Genomic DNA, 17,184 nt, shown 5'->3' with positions numbered 1-17,184 from the left:
GGAATGTAGTGCCCAGATTTGAGGTCTTGGGCAACAAAGGAAACAATTTCTTCTAAAATAGCATTTGTTTCTCAGAGCAGAAACCTGCTGGGTAATAAATACCTAATGGTGTCACTAATGAAGTTAAGAATTTTCAAGAGTGTAGGTTGTTGTGTATGTTGCTGTCAGTGATTAGTGTAATAAGTTTGATCAAGCAATATATACACAATAAATGGATTTTATAAATTTAGATATATTTAATGAGCACACAAAATATTTTTCTCAGTCTATAGACAACAAAACATTTGTACATACCATATATACATAAAATGCTTTCGTTTCCTTTACAATTTTTTTACAACATGACATTTTATAATTCTACGGGAATATGTAGGAACTAAATTTTAATACTGGATGTCTAGTACTACGCCATTAAAAAGTCCTTCCATACAATATCTCTCTCTTGTTTACATTTGTTGCTTAAAAAACTGTTAACATTGTAGAGATGAAACAAATAAAAAATTATAAATAGAAAAATATCTATAATGGGAATGATATAGAAAGAACAATGAAATGAGATCATAACCAGTGGGTATCTGAAATTATAGAAGTGTATGTAACTGTTGTACTCTAGAGTAATTGTCAACAAAATAGCCATCAATCAGGTACACTATCTCATCTAAAAATGGTGTCACTCGGCAACCTACAAAATCATTGCTCTAAAGTTGTGAATGTAGTAAGCAATCCCCTCTTGCCGCTTCTTCCCTTCTTTGACACAGTGCTTAAGTTCATGGCACAGGGATATCAACAAAGGCACAACAAAACTATATCTCTTCGCATAATGGCTGAAAATACACAAATAAATCTGTCTACAACTTTCTGTAAAAATGTTTGGTAACAATAAAATACTAAATAACAAGGCAAAAATATACCCAGAGCGCATTTTTCAGACCTTTAAAGAACGAGGTAGCTACCACAATATAAGACAGAGGTATCTATTTCAGATCAGTTAAAGTTTTTTCTTCATTTTTGTATTTATTAAATAAATCAACAGCTTTATGCTTGAGCTTCTATGAGGCTTAATCACTTTTGTGATGAACAGTGGCACAGAAATCCTGACTATTAAATTTCCAAATGATTTCCAGAATATGATGTTTCTGGCTCAGTATTCTTATTTCTGCAGCGGAAAGCCACTCTGGAATATACTTCAAATGGCACTATGTAAATTGTCTGGAAATTATTTGCTTTTTTCTATATAGTGTTCTATCATATTCTCAAAGGACATTAATGAAGGATAGAAAACCTGCCAAGTTTTCGTAACTGAGAAATTTTCCTCCAAAGTAACTCACTCTATTGACAAATAATTACTATAAGTATGTGTGAAGGGAACACAGTTTATTTTTTGTCAATTATCACAGGTAAATATAATGCAAGCAACACTATGTTGGCTTTAACTCAAACACTGTCTCCATATCTCACACCTTTGGTCATTACCTTGCTTCACAACTTTTTAGGCACTGGTTTTGCTCTGCGTTTTGTGGGGCTGTCTTGCAAATGATTGGAAACTCTAGGGTTTATAATATTGTCTTTCATCACCTCATTTCCGAGAACACCTTTTCTCTTCCTCAGTGACTCTGTTGGAGCATGTTCAGTTGGTCGAAGCAGCTGTCTGAAGTTATATGGGCCATTTATTTCATTATCACATGGATCGGTTAATGAGACTCCAGTAGGAGATTCTGGAGATTGAGATGTCTGTCGCAAAAGGTGATGAACATCTGATTGTTTGAATGGGTTTCCAGGTGTGTAGTTGTTGTTTTTCATGTTGTTGTTTATGTAACTAGGTCTGCTGACCCAAGCGCCACTGCGATTTTCGTTTGCTGTAGAACTGGAAAAAATTAAAATGTCCTGTTAAGTGTCTATTGTAAATTTCATTCAGTTATGGATTGTTGTGAAGTTCATCACATAAAAAGTACATGCATTTTATTTAACAATACATTTACGAGATGGTGGAAAATGCAATACCCATTCTGTAATCCATGAACGCGTTTGTCAGGTCGGTGATCACCGTTCCTTATCTTCATGTTATCAGTATTATTATTATTGTTGTTGTTTCTATGGTTATTTTTCACATCTGGAAACTTGTTCTGACCTTGCATGGCTGCATGCCATGCCCCTACTACATGACGCTCCGGAAATACATTTTCTTGACCGCGGGATGCAATCAGCTCTTTACGCTGTTGGTCCATGTCCAGTGTTTCCATTCGATGCCTAAGATTACAGAAAAAAATCATTTACAAATTATATCACCTTGTGTTTCATTAAGTGCTAATTACTATTAAGTGATATACTAAGAAATCTGAAAACAATCCATATGCCCATGGCCACAAAACTGTTCAAGTTCTGTTTATCATTCAGAATGAGATTTTCACTCTGCAGTGGAGTGTGCACTGATATGAAAGTTCGTGGCAGATTAAAACTGTGTGCTGGACCGAGACTCTAACTCATGACCTTTTGTGGGCAAATGCTCTACCAACTGAGCTACCCAAGCACGACTCACGCCCCGTCCTCACACCTTTACTTCTGCCAGTACCTCGTCTCCTTCTGTAAATGTTTGGAAAGTCTCTGTCTGGCACTCAGTTTTAATCTGCGAGGAAGTTTCTGTTTATTATTGTTCATGAATTAGACTTTTGTACATGTGACTTGCCATGCAGACTTTGACTACATTGACAATAACTCCCAATCCATGTTCTTCATGAAAAAAGCTTGTTGCATGTGATTACCAGTTTTCTGCAGCTTCAACTCTGAACTCATTAAGACAATTACATTGGTTTTAATATGGTAATAAAGAGGTATCTAACAACTTAAAGAAACATGTAAGTGTACCATGAAATAAAAATGAACTTTCCCACTTAGCATAGCAAGTTTTCACTTGCACTGTGTAACCGTAATTAATTTCTAGTGAGAGAACATGTTTACAAGCATGATAACCTGTGACAATTATTATCAAAGAAGTAATATTAAGAAGTGAGAGACAAAGTAACTTAATTTAACAAACCACTGCAGGAAAGATTCATTCTTCTGTGACAATCTTTGTTAGTAAAAAGTCAAAGTACATGCCACAAACATGTTTGTGTTTTTGCTTCATTTAAGTTTTACTCAGCTACATGAATTCACAAACAATGTTTAGTAATTATCAATATTCAGCTTGACTTATAAATTACACAGTGAGGTAAGCATAAGCAAATACCCACGATTTAATATCACACATTTTTAATAATCTACAATGAAACTGATGGCTGCATGTTTTCAAGGTCAGAGGAAAAAGCATTCTACAAATAACAATGAAATTAAGCAGTAGCATTTATTAACAAGCAATACACAAACTGGAAAACAAATTAATTATCTGAAAAGCTGTTAAACTACAAACATGTAATTATGGACAAAGGAAAATCACTGTTAGAAAGCTAACACATCATCATATCCTGTTAATTTCATCACTTGTCTTTTAAGTCAAATCACCCATATCAAGCAACGAAGGCTCATGTTATTACATTCATTTTTATGCTGAAGGAGTATATTTCGAATCCTTACTCAAGAAGATTTTAGTCTCAACACACCATGGGCAGTTTAAAGCTTTTGGTACTATTTTAAAAAAAATATCAGACAGTTTTTGTCCCCAGAAACTACTCTAGTGTCCCAAAATTAACCTTATATTCAAGGAAAGTGGAAAAGGGAGTGAGAAAAGCTGTACCATTATTATTCATAACCATCAAGACTTAACCAGAAACCTGAAATATTGTATCTCCATATGGAAGGTAACCCCTTGCTTGTAATAGGCACACTATTCAAGATTATGAAAATCAGTGTACTATATCTGTGAAGTCTCAGTTGTATGTGAATTTTCATTGTTAGCCAAGTGTAATCTCTTGCACAATATAGTGCCACAAAGATTTCATATGGATCTTATTTTTTATGTTACAACTGGATGCTTTGAAGATTCTCAAATGCAAACAACAGAGTCAGAAGCATTTAAAGTGCTGAAAACTGTAACACTTCATGACTGTTCCAAGATACAATAAATGTTTGCAGTGTGCAACATCCGGCCATAAATGTATAACGATACCCAATTTGGTGCACAAGTCTGTAGATGTTACAGCTACCTCAGTAAGTGGTAGTTTCCAATAAAACTTTGCATTGGAAGTTCAAGGATGTTTTAGTACATCAAATCTCTAACACTATGTTCCACTCATAACTGTGTAGTCATGTCCCATTTACTGTGGAACCAATATCATCAAGAAAAATGAATGGATGAATGAGATCTTCACATACTATACTGGTTTCAGTTTGCAGAATAATTCTCAATGCACATGTGTGCAGAAGAAAGGAAAACTAGGGTTACACATTCAGTTGCCAACAGAGACGTCTGAGGTTTGTTACAAGCTTGGATTGGAGAAGGAAATCTGCTGTGTCTTTCCCAAGGAACTATCCTAGCAGTTGCCTTAAGGAAAATATAAACAGCTAAAGCCAAATAGCCAGACAAGGATTTTGACACCCTCTTCTCCTCTCCTCAAATGTAAGTCCAGTTACCTGCAGTAGCTCACTCTGCATCTGTTGAGAGGCTGACTGATGCAAAGAGACATTTTGGAAAGAGACCAATCTGATGGTGGTGGGTTCCTGGCATGGTGATGTGTGGATGAGCATTTGGCTGTTCAGATCTTTATTGAGATCATGTATCAAAATTTCATGTATGGTTCTCCAGGGGTGCAGATAATTATTATTTACACTTTTTCATCTCCCTTCAGAAGGAGAGTGGTAGAATGTTCAACAAAATCCAAGTCAGCTATTGTGTTAATGGTAATTTTATTATAGCTATTTATTCATACTGTTTGGAAATAGGAAGTGAGGGTCTCGTGTTAATTTTTCTACCTAAGAATTATCCCAGAGGGCTCCGGGGACAGTTCCAACATTTGCTTCACAGCCAGAGCAAACTCCCAAAAACCTTGGCTAGAACTGCTAGTGTTGCCATCTTCATTATGCCATGCTGATCACAGCTGTCTACATCTCAACTAACAGTGTCATCAACTAGCCATCCAGTGATAACACTATACAGCCCAGCCTCAGGTAGCAATGCCTTGTGTCAATGTTGCATTGATTCATCAGATCCATATTTTCTCTCTCCTGGACCTGAGATGTCTGCTGTCTGGCACATGGCAGATATCTAATGCTGACCAAAGATGATGGGCTGTTGGCATGTCACATGAATTTTGCCTCAGTAGTGTTGCCTTAATGTCTTGTGGGCAGAAACTGCTGCTCCATTTGGGGAAAAGTCCAACCATCATCACCACTGATGGGCGACAATCGGCTGGTTGTGGAGAGGGCAACTCACGGATCAGTCAGGATGCCACAGTATAACCGCATTTATGGTTGACATGGCCAGTGTTGGACTGGTTACCACTATCTGCCTATATATCCATACTTTTCAAACCAAATGACTTAACATTATACCACCTATCAAGGTTTCTTCCTGTTCCATTTGCATGTGGAATGGGGGAATAACGACAGTTTGAATACCTCTGTGCTCATTGTAATAAATCTACTCTTGTATTTGCAGTACCTGTGGAAATGACATCCAGGGAGCTGTAATATGATTCTCACTTGATACTGGTTCTTTAACTTTGTGAATACACTGTTGTGGGATACTCGACGTCTATCTTCAAATGTACGTCCTTACACATTTTCAGCATTTCTGTAATGTTCTCCCTCGGGTCAGACAAACCTTTGACCATTCGTAGCAGATTCAATATCCCATATTAGTCCTATGTGGTGTGAATCCCAAACACTTCAGCATTATTCTAGAATGTATCATACCAGTGTTTTGAAAACAATCTCCTTTGTAGGCTGATTGGTTTATAGGCAGATGACTAGTGCAAAGTGTGCCACCTGCTTTAACAATGACTGAAGCTTTGTAACTCCTTCTTCATTTAGTTTCTTGACAAATTATTACATCCAGGTGTGTGTGTGTGGGGGGGGGGGGGGGGAGGAGGGGGGGGGGTGTTCCAATAGTGGCTCAATGGTATTGAACATACATATGTTTCTTGCATTTTGTGAAGTGCACTATTTTTAATTTGTGAACATTTAAAACAGGTTGCAAATCTTTGGATCACTTTAAAATCTTGCCAAGATCTGAACGAATATTTGAGCATTTTTTTTTAACAAGTTGCAAGTTGTCATTAAAGATAATGGCATCAATTACGAGAAGTCTGAGGCTACTATTTTCTGCCAGTTAACTAATGTACAAAATGAACAACAATAATCCCAACATACTACCTTGGGGCACACCTGAAGTTACTTCTAGTTCTGTCGATGACTCTATGCTGCCTCCTCCCTACCAAGAAATTCTCAATTCAGTCACAAATCTCATTAGACACCCACCTCTTTTCTTTCGCTTCCTTTACGATTGTCTCTTCTAAGTTCTTGGTGTTGCACCATTCTGAGAAGGATTTGCAATCTAATTGAGCATACTGACAAAGTAGTCATTTTGAGTGTAAAGCAGAGACTGGTATAATGGCCAGAACACTTCTCAGGGCAATGTAGCACTGTGGCAACTGGTCAAGCTAGTGTGAGTCTCAGGGAAGCTCAGCAACTGCCCAACATTGTAGATTTCCTTATAGCCCCTTGGAAGTTCACTATACATGACAGTATCTACCATGACAGCAAACAGTGGTAATCTGCTTTGACTGGTTCAGCTGCGTAATTTGATGGTTGTGTGTTCAAACTCTTGAGTCTCCCAATCATTCTCAGACTAATTGCTCATCAAGAAACCATGGAAAGTCATGTATCAGTGACTTGGCAACAGCTTTCTTCCTCACACTGCAGAGTTTCCAATTTGGCACCTCCACAGCACACTTTCTTATTGACCCAAGGACAAGCTTCACTGATAACCACATTGTCTTCACCAACAGACCTCTTAGTGGAGTCCCTCGTCATGTGTACCCACAGGCACCAGCAAGTATCATACCACTTCCCCTCCAATCTTAACAGTGCGAGGAGGAGCAGACATCCTCATGTATGTCAAGTTGTACTTGATAATCATGGAGTCGATAACCTCTATCCAGTCAGTGACTATACAAATATTCATGCAAGATTTTCTTCTTCATCACACCTCTCTTCTAGGTACTCAAAGCAAATCATGATGTGGTTCAACTGTCAAGTGCATCCGAGTGGCACTGGGTGCACACAACTCAGTCCTAACTGCTCTACTCTTTTTGAGCGGATGCTCCAGACTATCTTTGTATATTATAATTCCCATTCACACTGAACTGCTACAGAAAATGAACTTTTCACAGAAGGGAAAATTCAACATATGAACGACGAATGAGGTGCCTGGACCTAAGAGCATATTCTTAATGCCATAAGATGATAACCTGCCACCTCTTAGCAACCACAAAACACGCTTCCAGGTCTCTCAATTGATCTTTCTCAGGAATGGGATCAACTGCCAACAGAACTCTTGAACAACACCATAAATAACACACCATGTTGTTACATAGCATGTTTTGTTATTATGGAACAGATTATCTGGTCTTGTTACTTTTTATATCTTCAGTTTCAGAACATTTTATTTACATCTTTGGGAGCTATTGTATGACATGTGCTTTATAGTTAAGCTTTAGCTTGTTTTTTAACCCATGTGATGTCCTATTTTGGAAATATGCTTTCATTTTGTGACTATACTTAACTTTAAGACAGCATTACACTGAGGTAATGAAAGTCATAGGATAGTTATATTTACATATAAAGCGATATATACATATAAAGATGATGGTAGTATCACATACTCAAAGTATAAAAGGATGGTGCATTGGCAGAGCTGATATTTGTACGCAGGCGATTCATGTGAAAAGATTTCCAATGTGATTATGGCTGCACAGTAGATGACTGGAAAAGCATGGCCTGATCAGCTGAGTTCCAATTTCATTTGGTAAGAGCTGATGGTAGGGTTTGAGTGTGGTGAAAACTCCATGAAGACATGGACCTAAGTTGTCAACAGGACACACTCTGATGGTGTGTGCTGTGTTTACATGGAATGGATTGGGTTCTGTGGTCCAACTGAACCGATCATTGACTGTAAATGATTATGTTTGGGTACTTTTAGACCATTTGCAGCCTTTATGTTCCCAAACAATGAGAATGATTTTGGCCACCCAGACAATATTACACAAATCACACTTAACATTATGGGGCATAGTCAAGAAGTCAGTTCGGGCACAAAATCCTTGACTTGTAGAGTCCATGCCATGTCGAGTTGCTGCACTATGGCCCAAAAGGTGATTTGACACAATATTAGGAGGTATCCCACGACTTTTTGTCATCTTGGTGTATGGCTCCACTATGTGTGGAAAATGAACCCTATGTTACAACAACACCCACATTTATAGATGGTATGTTTATGGGTGTCTGGCAAAGTTGTTGATTTTATTTTATCACACAATATCTCAATGACTTACCAAGCTGTGTTCATCAGACTTTGTGAGCAGTTGTCTTATGTGTGTTTGCTGCGTGTACTCCAATGATTGAGGACAGTGTGGCTGGAATTCAGGCAGCTACCATGTATTAGACCACTGTTTGCAGTAACTCAACAGTGTGACTATGTCACCCATTGAACTATTGCCCCAATAATACCAAGAAAACATCACAAATGGCAGCCACATTCATCATCTGAATGACTAGCTGAGTTCCATTCTGTGTGTTTTGAATAGTGATGCTTTTCCCTTCTCTTGTAAAACAAATATTCGATACAATTCATACACCTCTAGTTCCCATATTCTACAAACTCGTGTTTCTAGAGTTGCTTACATACCCTCAGTCTCTTACTTCCTGATATATCTACATTTTTCCACATATCTTTCCTTTAGCTGTTTTTATTGAGCTGCTTTTATTGTTAGTGATTCACTTTTCAGTAAGAATTTTGTTATTATATTTACCACTTTTTAATCTCAACCAGCAGCATGAAAACAAACTTCTCTCCAAGGTTGTCCATACTATTTAATTATGATATGCTACTTGTTACAAATAACTCTTTTTCTGAAAAGAGCATTTACGTCAATGTTTGACTTCAACACTGTGTTTTTGAAAGACAACTGGAATTTGATTCATTGATGCCTCTCTTATCTCCTTCAGTCATTCTGTGCTGATACATACTTCAGTACTTCATTAGGCTGTTTCACATGAAATGTTGGATTCAAAGAAGGCACAGTTCTCATATACTGGCAGATGGTGCCACTGATCTAGGAAAAATGCAGTTTATTCCTGCATTTGTGTACAGATTATTTCAATAGTAGTAGTATGCTATGCCATTCTACAGATTTTGTTAATGGAAGTCAGCTGAGCCTAATTTTTTGTCAATTTTAAATTTGATCAAAATAAAATAAGTACAGCAAGGACTCCTTTCTCAGAACTTGTACGAGGTGCATTCAAGTTCTAAGGCCTCCGATTTTTTTTCTAATTAACTACTCACCCGAAATTGATGAAACTGGCATTACTTCTCGATGTAATCGCCCTGCAGACGTACACATTTTTTACAACGCTGACGCCATGATTCCATGGCAGCGGCAAAGGCTTCTTTAGGAGTCTGTTTTGACCACTGGAAAATCGCTGAGGCAATAGCAGCACGGCTGGTGAATGTGCGGCCACGGAGAGTGTCTTTCATTGTTGGAAAAAGCCAAAAGTCACTAGGAGCCAGGTCAGGTGAGGTGAGTAGGGAGCATGAGGAATCACTTCAAAGTTGTTATCACGAAGAAACTGTTGCATATCATTAGCTCGATGTGCGGCTGCGCTGTCTTGGTGAAACAGCACATGTGCAGCCCTTCCCGGACGTTTTTGTTGCAGTGCAGGAAGGAATTTGTTCTTCAAAACATTTTCGTAGGATGCACCTGTTACCGTAGTGCCCTTTGGAATGCAATGGGTAAGGATTACGCCCTCGCTGTCCCAGAACATGGACACCATCATTTTTTCAGCACTGGCGTTAACCCGAAATTTTTTTGGTGGCGGTGAATCTGTGTGCTTCCATTGAGCTGACTGGCGCTTTGTTTCTGGATTGAAAACTGGCATCCACGTCTCATCCATTGTTACAACCGACGAAGAGAAAGTCCCATTCATGCTGTCGTTGTGCATCAACATTGCTTGGCAACATGCCACACGGGCAGCCATGTGGTCATCCGTCAGCATTCGTGGCACCCACATGGATGACACTTTCCGCATTTTTAGGTCATCATGCAGGATTGTGTGCACAGAACCCACAGAAATGCCAACTCTGGAGGCGATCTGTTCAATAGTCATTCGGCGATCCCCCAAAACAATTCTCTCCACTTTCTCGATCATGTCGTCAGACCGGCTTGTGCGAGCCCGAGGTTGTTTCGGTTTGTTGTCACACGATGTTCTGCCTTCATTAAACTGTCGCACCCATGAACGCACTTTCGACACATCCATAACTCCATCACCACATGTCTCCTTCAACTGTCGATGAATTTTAATTTGTTTCACACCACGCAAATTCAGAAAACGAATGATTGCACGCTGATCAAGTAAGGAAAACGTCGCCATTTTAAGTATTTAAAACAGTTCTCATTCTCGCCGCTGGCGGTAAAATTCCATCTGCTGTACGGTGCTGCCATCTCTGGGACTTATTGACAATGAACGCGGCCTCATTTTAAAACAATGTGCACGTTTCTATCTCTTTCCAGTCCGGAGAAAAAAAATCGGAGGCCTTAGAACTTGAATGCACCTCGTATTATCTGAATGAAGAATAAAATTATTGGTCACAAAACCCTAATCCAACTATATGACACAACGAACCAAATGTACATGTACATGTGCATGCACATGTACTGGCAAACATTAGATATCACAAATTGCTTATAATAGAGCAGTTTGACAGCCATTGACTTATGAATTGTTTTTAATAGTAAATTTCTTGATTTTGCAATAATTTGGAAAAAATCATGAGTTAGAAAAATCAAATATCATCACTTGACAGTACAGCACTGGTGAGCCAGAACATTACACCCACTGTGCCCACCTCGACAATGGATGCCACCTGGTGGTGGTGCAGGCACATGACGCAGTAACTAAACTATGTAAGTGGAGCAGACATGGATGTGGGATCATCTTAACAAAGGTATTGGCTGCAAATGGGAAAATCCATGGAGATAAGCAAGTTTGACAAAGGGCACATTATTATTATGCAGAGCCTGTGAACAAGCACTTGAAAACAGTGAAGCTGGTCAAATGTTCACGTGCTTCTCTCTTAAGCACCTGCAGAAAGAGGTAGAAGGACAGTGAAACCACCATTAGACACTAAATGGTTGGATGTCCACAACTACTGTACATTCGCAGTATAAAAACTTTCCTTATCTCTTTTCCCTTTCGTATGCAAATACTTGCACACTCCATCTCAGCATGCAAATTCAAAATTTGAAAATATAGGCATTATTTAAAAGAGGCTATTGAAATGCAATAAGGATAGTGGAACAAACTCCAGAATAATAAATCAGGATGCTTTAGCTGCTGGTCAGTTGTACAATGCAGATGGACAAGTCAGCCTTGCTGCAAGTGCACTAAACTTAAACTGGAGGTCATACATCACACAAAACGGCAAAACATGTCAGTATCTCATCTTTGGATAAAATACTTGCACATCATACATTAAATCAGTTTCTCCCCTCTAGCCATGATAGACACATTCAATTAAAATATTGATGGATCATCTCAGTGAAGAAGACAACACATGGATCAAGACCAATGTGTTACTCAGAAACAAATGTGTTACTCAGAAACACATTACAATTATTTTGTGTGCCAGTGATTGACAACAGGACTGCCACAGTCAGGTAACTTATTTCACCAAGTTTCCACAGCTCCAGTCACTCTTCTTCTGACTTGTTCATAATTACACATATTAACAGAAAGGTTCTATGCACCAGTGTCTTTCAAGTGTCTTTATTTCACTGCTGACTCTGCAAACTCACTTTCCTGAATTATCATGTTTATTATAGGAAAGAAACTTTATTCTTCTGTCTCTGTAGGTGTAGGTGAAGAAGACAGTTGAGGACATTATGAACTTATTTCTCTGCTAGGTACATTCTCCTGATAGCTTTAAGGACACTAAGATTTGCAAAAAAATTATGGCACAATTAAATAACATACTGTCAAGTAGCACCAACACCTCATTTAACTTTGCAGAATAAATTGTGAATTTGTTTGGTGCACATATTGACAATGCATTCGAGAGATGTAGTGTAGCCACTGTTTAGTTTCATCAGTGTATGTGGCAACAGAGTTACGGTTGTCAGCTGAAATTTTGTAACATGCAGCGAAAGAAAGTATCACAGTGCTGTTCATTCTCTACCTCAATACTGTTAAATTAATCCTGAGCTTTCTATAGTGAGCAATTTCGCCACTGATTAAGAACATTAACTTGGCCTGGATCATGTGATGCCTTACCACAAATACAGTTGACTCATACTATGTAGTGTTTCATTGCTGGTGACAGTGGGGTGAACAGAGGCACGGTGCTGCATGAGGAGCTATTTCTAGATTGAAAATAGTGGCTCACTGGTATAAAAACAGAAAATACATGCCACATATGCAATTTATCTTGAATTTTCATTTCCTAGTTCTGTTTTGGTAATAATTGGACAGGGTGTCCCATATAAAGCCGAGACATGTCACATACTGGTAAATCAGATCTTGGTGAATTTCTTATGAAGTCAACTGAATGCCCATGGCCACCACTTCCAGCATTTCTTATGAACATGTAGCCACATACTTTTTAATGTTACTATTATCTATTCTTTTTTAATTAATTGTTACTTGAATCTCAGCTGAGAGACTTACTGGTTTTATGTGGGACACCCAATAATTTTGGGCTTGTAGTGTCCAGATTCTAGCAAGCTCGAATATCAAACATCCTTGTGTACAGAAACACTGTAGTATCTACACTGAATGCTGTTTTTTAATACTGTAGTAATATCATTATTAAAACATCAGTACTGAACACTGCACAATGTAAGGAGATTCCAGTTTAAATTTTTGATTACAAATAACTTTTATTATTTGTTAGCTTTGTATTACAACTACTGCTGTACATGCTTGCCATGATGCACGAAGTCCAGATATGGCACCTGCACCATATAAGGGACGCAGGAGTCGCTGCCTTTGTAGTGTTATTTTCTTCATTCTTTGGCAAAATCTGTAGACCAAAATATGGCTCAGAAACATCATAACTCATTCAAAACTTAAAGTTATGCCCTTCACACATAATTCTGCTGGGTTTCAACTCAGCATGACATGACCTGAACACAGTGACTTTTTTTTATAATTTTTGTTTGTTACGAAGCTGGTGATCATGAGAAGCCTTTCTCCCTTTCAGTCTTTACTGTGTCAGTCATTTATTCATCAGTCACTTCCCATCATTTATAACCTTATTTCCTCAATTATGTCGTGAGAAAATCATTGGACTGCCACTTATACAGCTCTTTGAACAGACAACCAACATATCTGCTTTCATATTTTACTGAATCATCAGTCTTCTGACTGGTTTGATGCACCTGCCACTAATTGCTCTCCTGTACCACCACCTTCATCTCAGAGTAGTATTTGCACCCTGCCCATCCTCAATTATTTGTTGGCTGTATTCCAGTATTGTCTTCCTCTACAGTTTTTACTTTCTACTGCTCCCTCTAGTATCATGGAAGTTGTTCCCGATGCCTTAATGGACATCCTATCATCCTGTCCTTTCTCCTTGACTGGATTTTCCATACATTTGAACAGAGGAGCAGTACAAGAAACTTCTATGGAGTGTTGAATCATGAGTCTGCAATTTGGTATTCAGATATGCCTGGTGAACATCATTTACACTCTTGTGCTGTGGTGAGCACAAAATATGAAAGAACCATTATGACACTCTGAAGCTGTTCTATCTGGTGTCAGCTTGAACGGCATTCTGTGATGACAGTTTGATGTTTGGAACTTTTCTGTATTATCATGATAATGCTGCTAATCATAGCTCTCATTGTTTCAAGAAAATGGGATTGGTATGCCCTACATGTACTCCTTGTATGTCTTTGGAATTAAATGGAGTGTAGCTTACACCACAAATCAATTTACCCCAAAATCCAGCAACTAATTTTCACTATACTTGAGAAAGCACAAAAAGAAATACTGTGTTTAATGTATCAAAACTTAAATGAAGCGTTCAGTGAAGATTAAATACTTTAATATTGGTACACCAATACTTACTTGGCCGACATTTCTAAGACCAAATAGCAATTGATGTTTAGAGGCACTTTACAGTTTTCCCTTTACTACACTTTGTCTTTAAATCCTGACAAAGGAAAAAGGAGCTACTTGTTAAAATAGAGTGAGATTTGTGAATTGTTGCTAATGTGTGGTTGTTTAACAAGGCCATCTGACATTCCAGATATAGCAATGGTTAAAATTGTTATTTTGTTCTGTATTCTTGTAGTTTCCAATCTTAATTATTAGTGTCATGTTTGGCAGTGTGTTATGTTTCTCACATAACAGCCTCATAAACTGTCCTCTTGTAGTGAACTGATTGATTTTTGTTCAAACTATTTTCTTACAGAAAGTACAATTATATGCATAGTAAACTAATATTTCTAGTGCCTCTTGCATTCCTATGCTACTTATTATTACTGGTAAGTTTAATTCTTCTGCCACAAGAAATGACATGTCTCAACTTTTAGCCAAAGCTATAGGACTGACACTGAAAGTAAGCTGCACAATGTGAAAGTACTCTGCAGGGTGCATTCTTGTATATTAAATTATTAACTTCCTTTGATATCCAAGATATTTCTTTTTGTTTTTATTTTTTCAATCAGTTTTATTAATTATTTACATCCTAATTATAACATCTTTAATTTCTCCCATTCCTTCCTTTTGTCTGCAAAAATATGCTACTATGAAAAATTAACGTGTATTATGCTGCACATCAAAAATAACTTAGCATACTCGGTGATACAAATGAACTTTCTCACATGTACTCCTTATATGTCTTTGGAATTAAATGGAGTGTAGCTTGCACCACAAATCAATTCACCTTAAATCCAGCAAGATGACAATTCAGAGATTGATGTCAGCTTAAAATTGGCACACGTAGAAGCTCATTAATAGCTACATCTCATGATAATATATGTTGACACTTAAGTCCAAAGTCTCAGTGTAAAAGACATTGTGAGCTGGAAATACAGGAGAAGCACTGAAACCAGTGATCATTCTGGTGGGTCCTCAAGACTAATTGGTATCATCAGAGCTTAAAGAGTACTTTTCAAAGCAGTTACCACAGGAAGCCTTTTCAGTGACTGCAGGAAACTTTTTTACAGTTGACATATAATAGCCAGTGGCATGGTTTCCTCCTTAATGAACATCAGAGTGTTATATTACAATCAATATTCAAAGGAGCTTTGACAAAAAAACGTAACTATTCGATAGGTATGGAGCAAGACCACCATTGGCAGATGATTTTTAAAGGTTATTTTAAAGTTTCTTTGACATAACTCCCGGGAAAAAACTACTACATCTCTCACCAAGCATCATATCATTATCTTTAATCAGATGTATAAATGATTCAGACTTTTCTGTGCTTCTGTAAAATTCTGCATACTGTCATGGATTGGTGACAAACGAAATAGCAATCCATTCAAAAAGCCACCAGCTATTCAATAAAGTGAGAAGCTGTATACTCTTCTAGAAGGCAATTGATGTTTTAATATTAGCGGCTTGAAACATGGTGACAAAAACTTTTCAACTGTGTTGTTTAACCAATATTTTGTTGCAAATACTGAACAAAAATTTTCTAAATGGACAATTCTGTCACAAGCTATGGATAAAGTGTACAGAATACAGGGTGGCAGCGATACACATTTTACTCGGCAGACTAAAGGGAATTTCTATTTAGCATACAAACAACCATTCAGAAACAAACCTTATTGGGCGTAATTTGTTCTCCACTTCAATAATGGGAAGGTCCCAGGTTGCATCATCATCTCCAAACTCTGGAGAAGGACTGACCAGCACACCACACACATATATACATAGAAGGCAATAGCCAGACACAGAAAGAAATGTAAAGAAAAGTACAATGTATTCCTACACAACTGACAATGTACTAACACATTTTAATAATTGAAAGTTTGTTGATTATCCTTACACATGTGAATAGCCATATCAGATCATTGCATATAAAGTCAGATTTTAGGTTGCATATCCCACCACACTGCTTAACAGTCCCAATATAATGGTAATATCATGTAAATGGATAGATAAAAAAGCTTATCTCACCAAGCAGGGGTAGGAGAACACACATATAAATTAATATGTGCAAGCTTTTGGAGCCAGTAGCTCCTCCTCCTGGCAGAACAGTTGAAGGGGTAGGAAGAGAGGTGAAGGAAAAGCACTGATGAGGGTAAGGAAAAGAGGCAGAGTTCTGTAAAGTCACTCAGAATCCTGGGTCAGGTGAGGCTTACCTGACATGATGAGAAGGAAAGATTGATTATTGGGGACCTGTCCACTTGGCGAGTAGCTTTTTTTTTACCTACCCAATTACATTATATTTTCAAAAATTGATTATTTTCATTAATACAATGATAAATTATACATTCATATATCTACCAACCGCACACAATTAATTTAATATAAGTGAAATGCATCTGCTTTTACTTCACACACGAGAAACATCTTGATCAACAGAAGTATCTCTAGGGAAGAGACTCATTCTTTTATCTACCCCTATAATGAATTAAAACATGTGAGCATTATTATGTTTCTATTCTCTTTGAACTGGATGGAAAATGACAACATCATGAGTTATATAGTTCCACACTTTCATTCAATTTTTGAAAATCTGGAACTGTCAAGCAAAAAGGTAAGTGGAGGCTCAACATTCTCACTAAAAGCATCACAACAATGCAAAGTCCAATATTGTGAAAACAACATGTAAAACAGAACTCAACATGTGGTCAAGAGGATTTTTTCCACCACAAATCAGGATAATCTTTTGCATGAAAGAGTCTGCAATTAACATGCTATGAGAAATATTGTTGAAGTATTGTTCTTTTAGCCAAATACTGAAAATCTATGAGAGTAGTATGTAAGAAATAGTAACCCAGTGGGACAAAGAAACAGCAA

At 37.7% G+C, this 17,184-nt stretch overlaps 1 protein-coding gene across 3 annotated transcripts in view; it reads right to left on the bottom strand.

Moving 5' to 3' along the window:
* Positions 1-212: 212 nt before the first annotated feature.
* Positions 213-17,184, bottom strand: part of LOC126187502 (myosin-IIIb-like) — a 267,897-nt gene continuing 250,925 nt past the window's right edge. For all 3 annotated transcript variants that reach the window (XM_049928617.1, XM_049928620.1, XM_049928619.1), the window contains 3 exons: positions 15,983-16,063; positions 2,002-2,247; positions 213-1,864 (listed from right to left, as the gene is read on the bottom strand). In XM_049928617.1, the coding sequence (XP_049784574.1) occupies positions 1,480-1,864; positions 2,002-2,247; positions 15,983-16,063 (712 nt within the window). In that variant the 3' untranslated portion in view covers positions 213-1,479. The remainder of the gene's footprint in view (positions 1,865-2,001; positions 2,248-15,982; positions 16,064-17,184) is intronic.

Source organism: Schistocerca cancellata, chromosome 5 (genome assembly GCF_023864275.1).
Source record: "Schistocerca cancellata isolate TAMUIC-IGC-003103 chromosome 5, iqSchCanc2.1, whole genome shotgun sequence".
Classification (NCBI taxonomy): Eukaryota; Metazoa; Arthropoda; class Insecta; order Orthoptera; family Acrididae; genus Schistocerca; species Schistocerca cancellata.
Note: the sequence above shows the minus strand (reverse complement) of the source record. Positions and strands in the feature narration are given on the sequence as shown.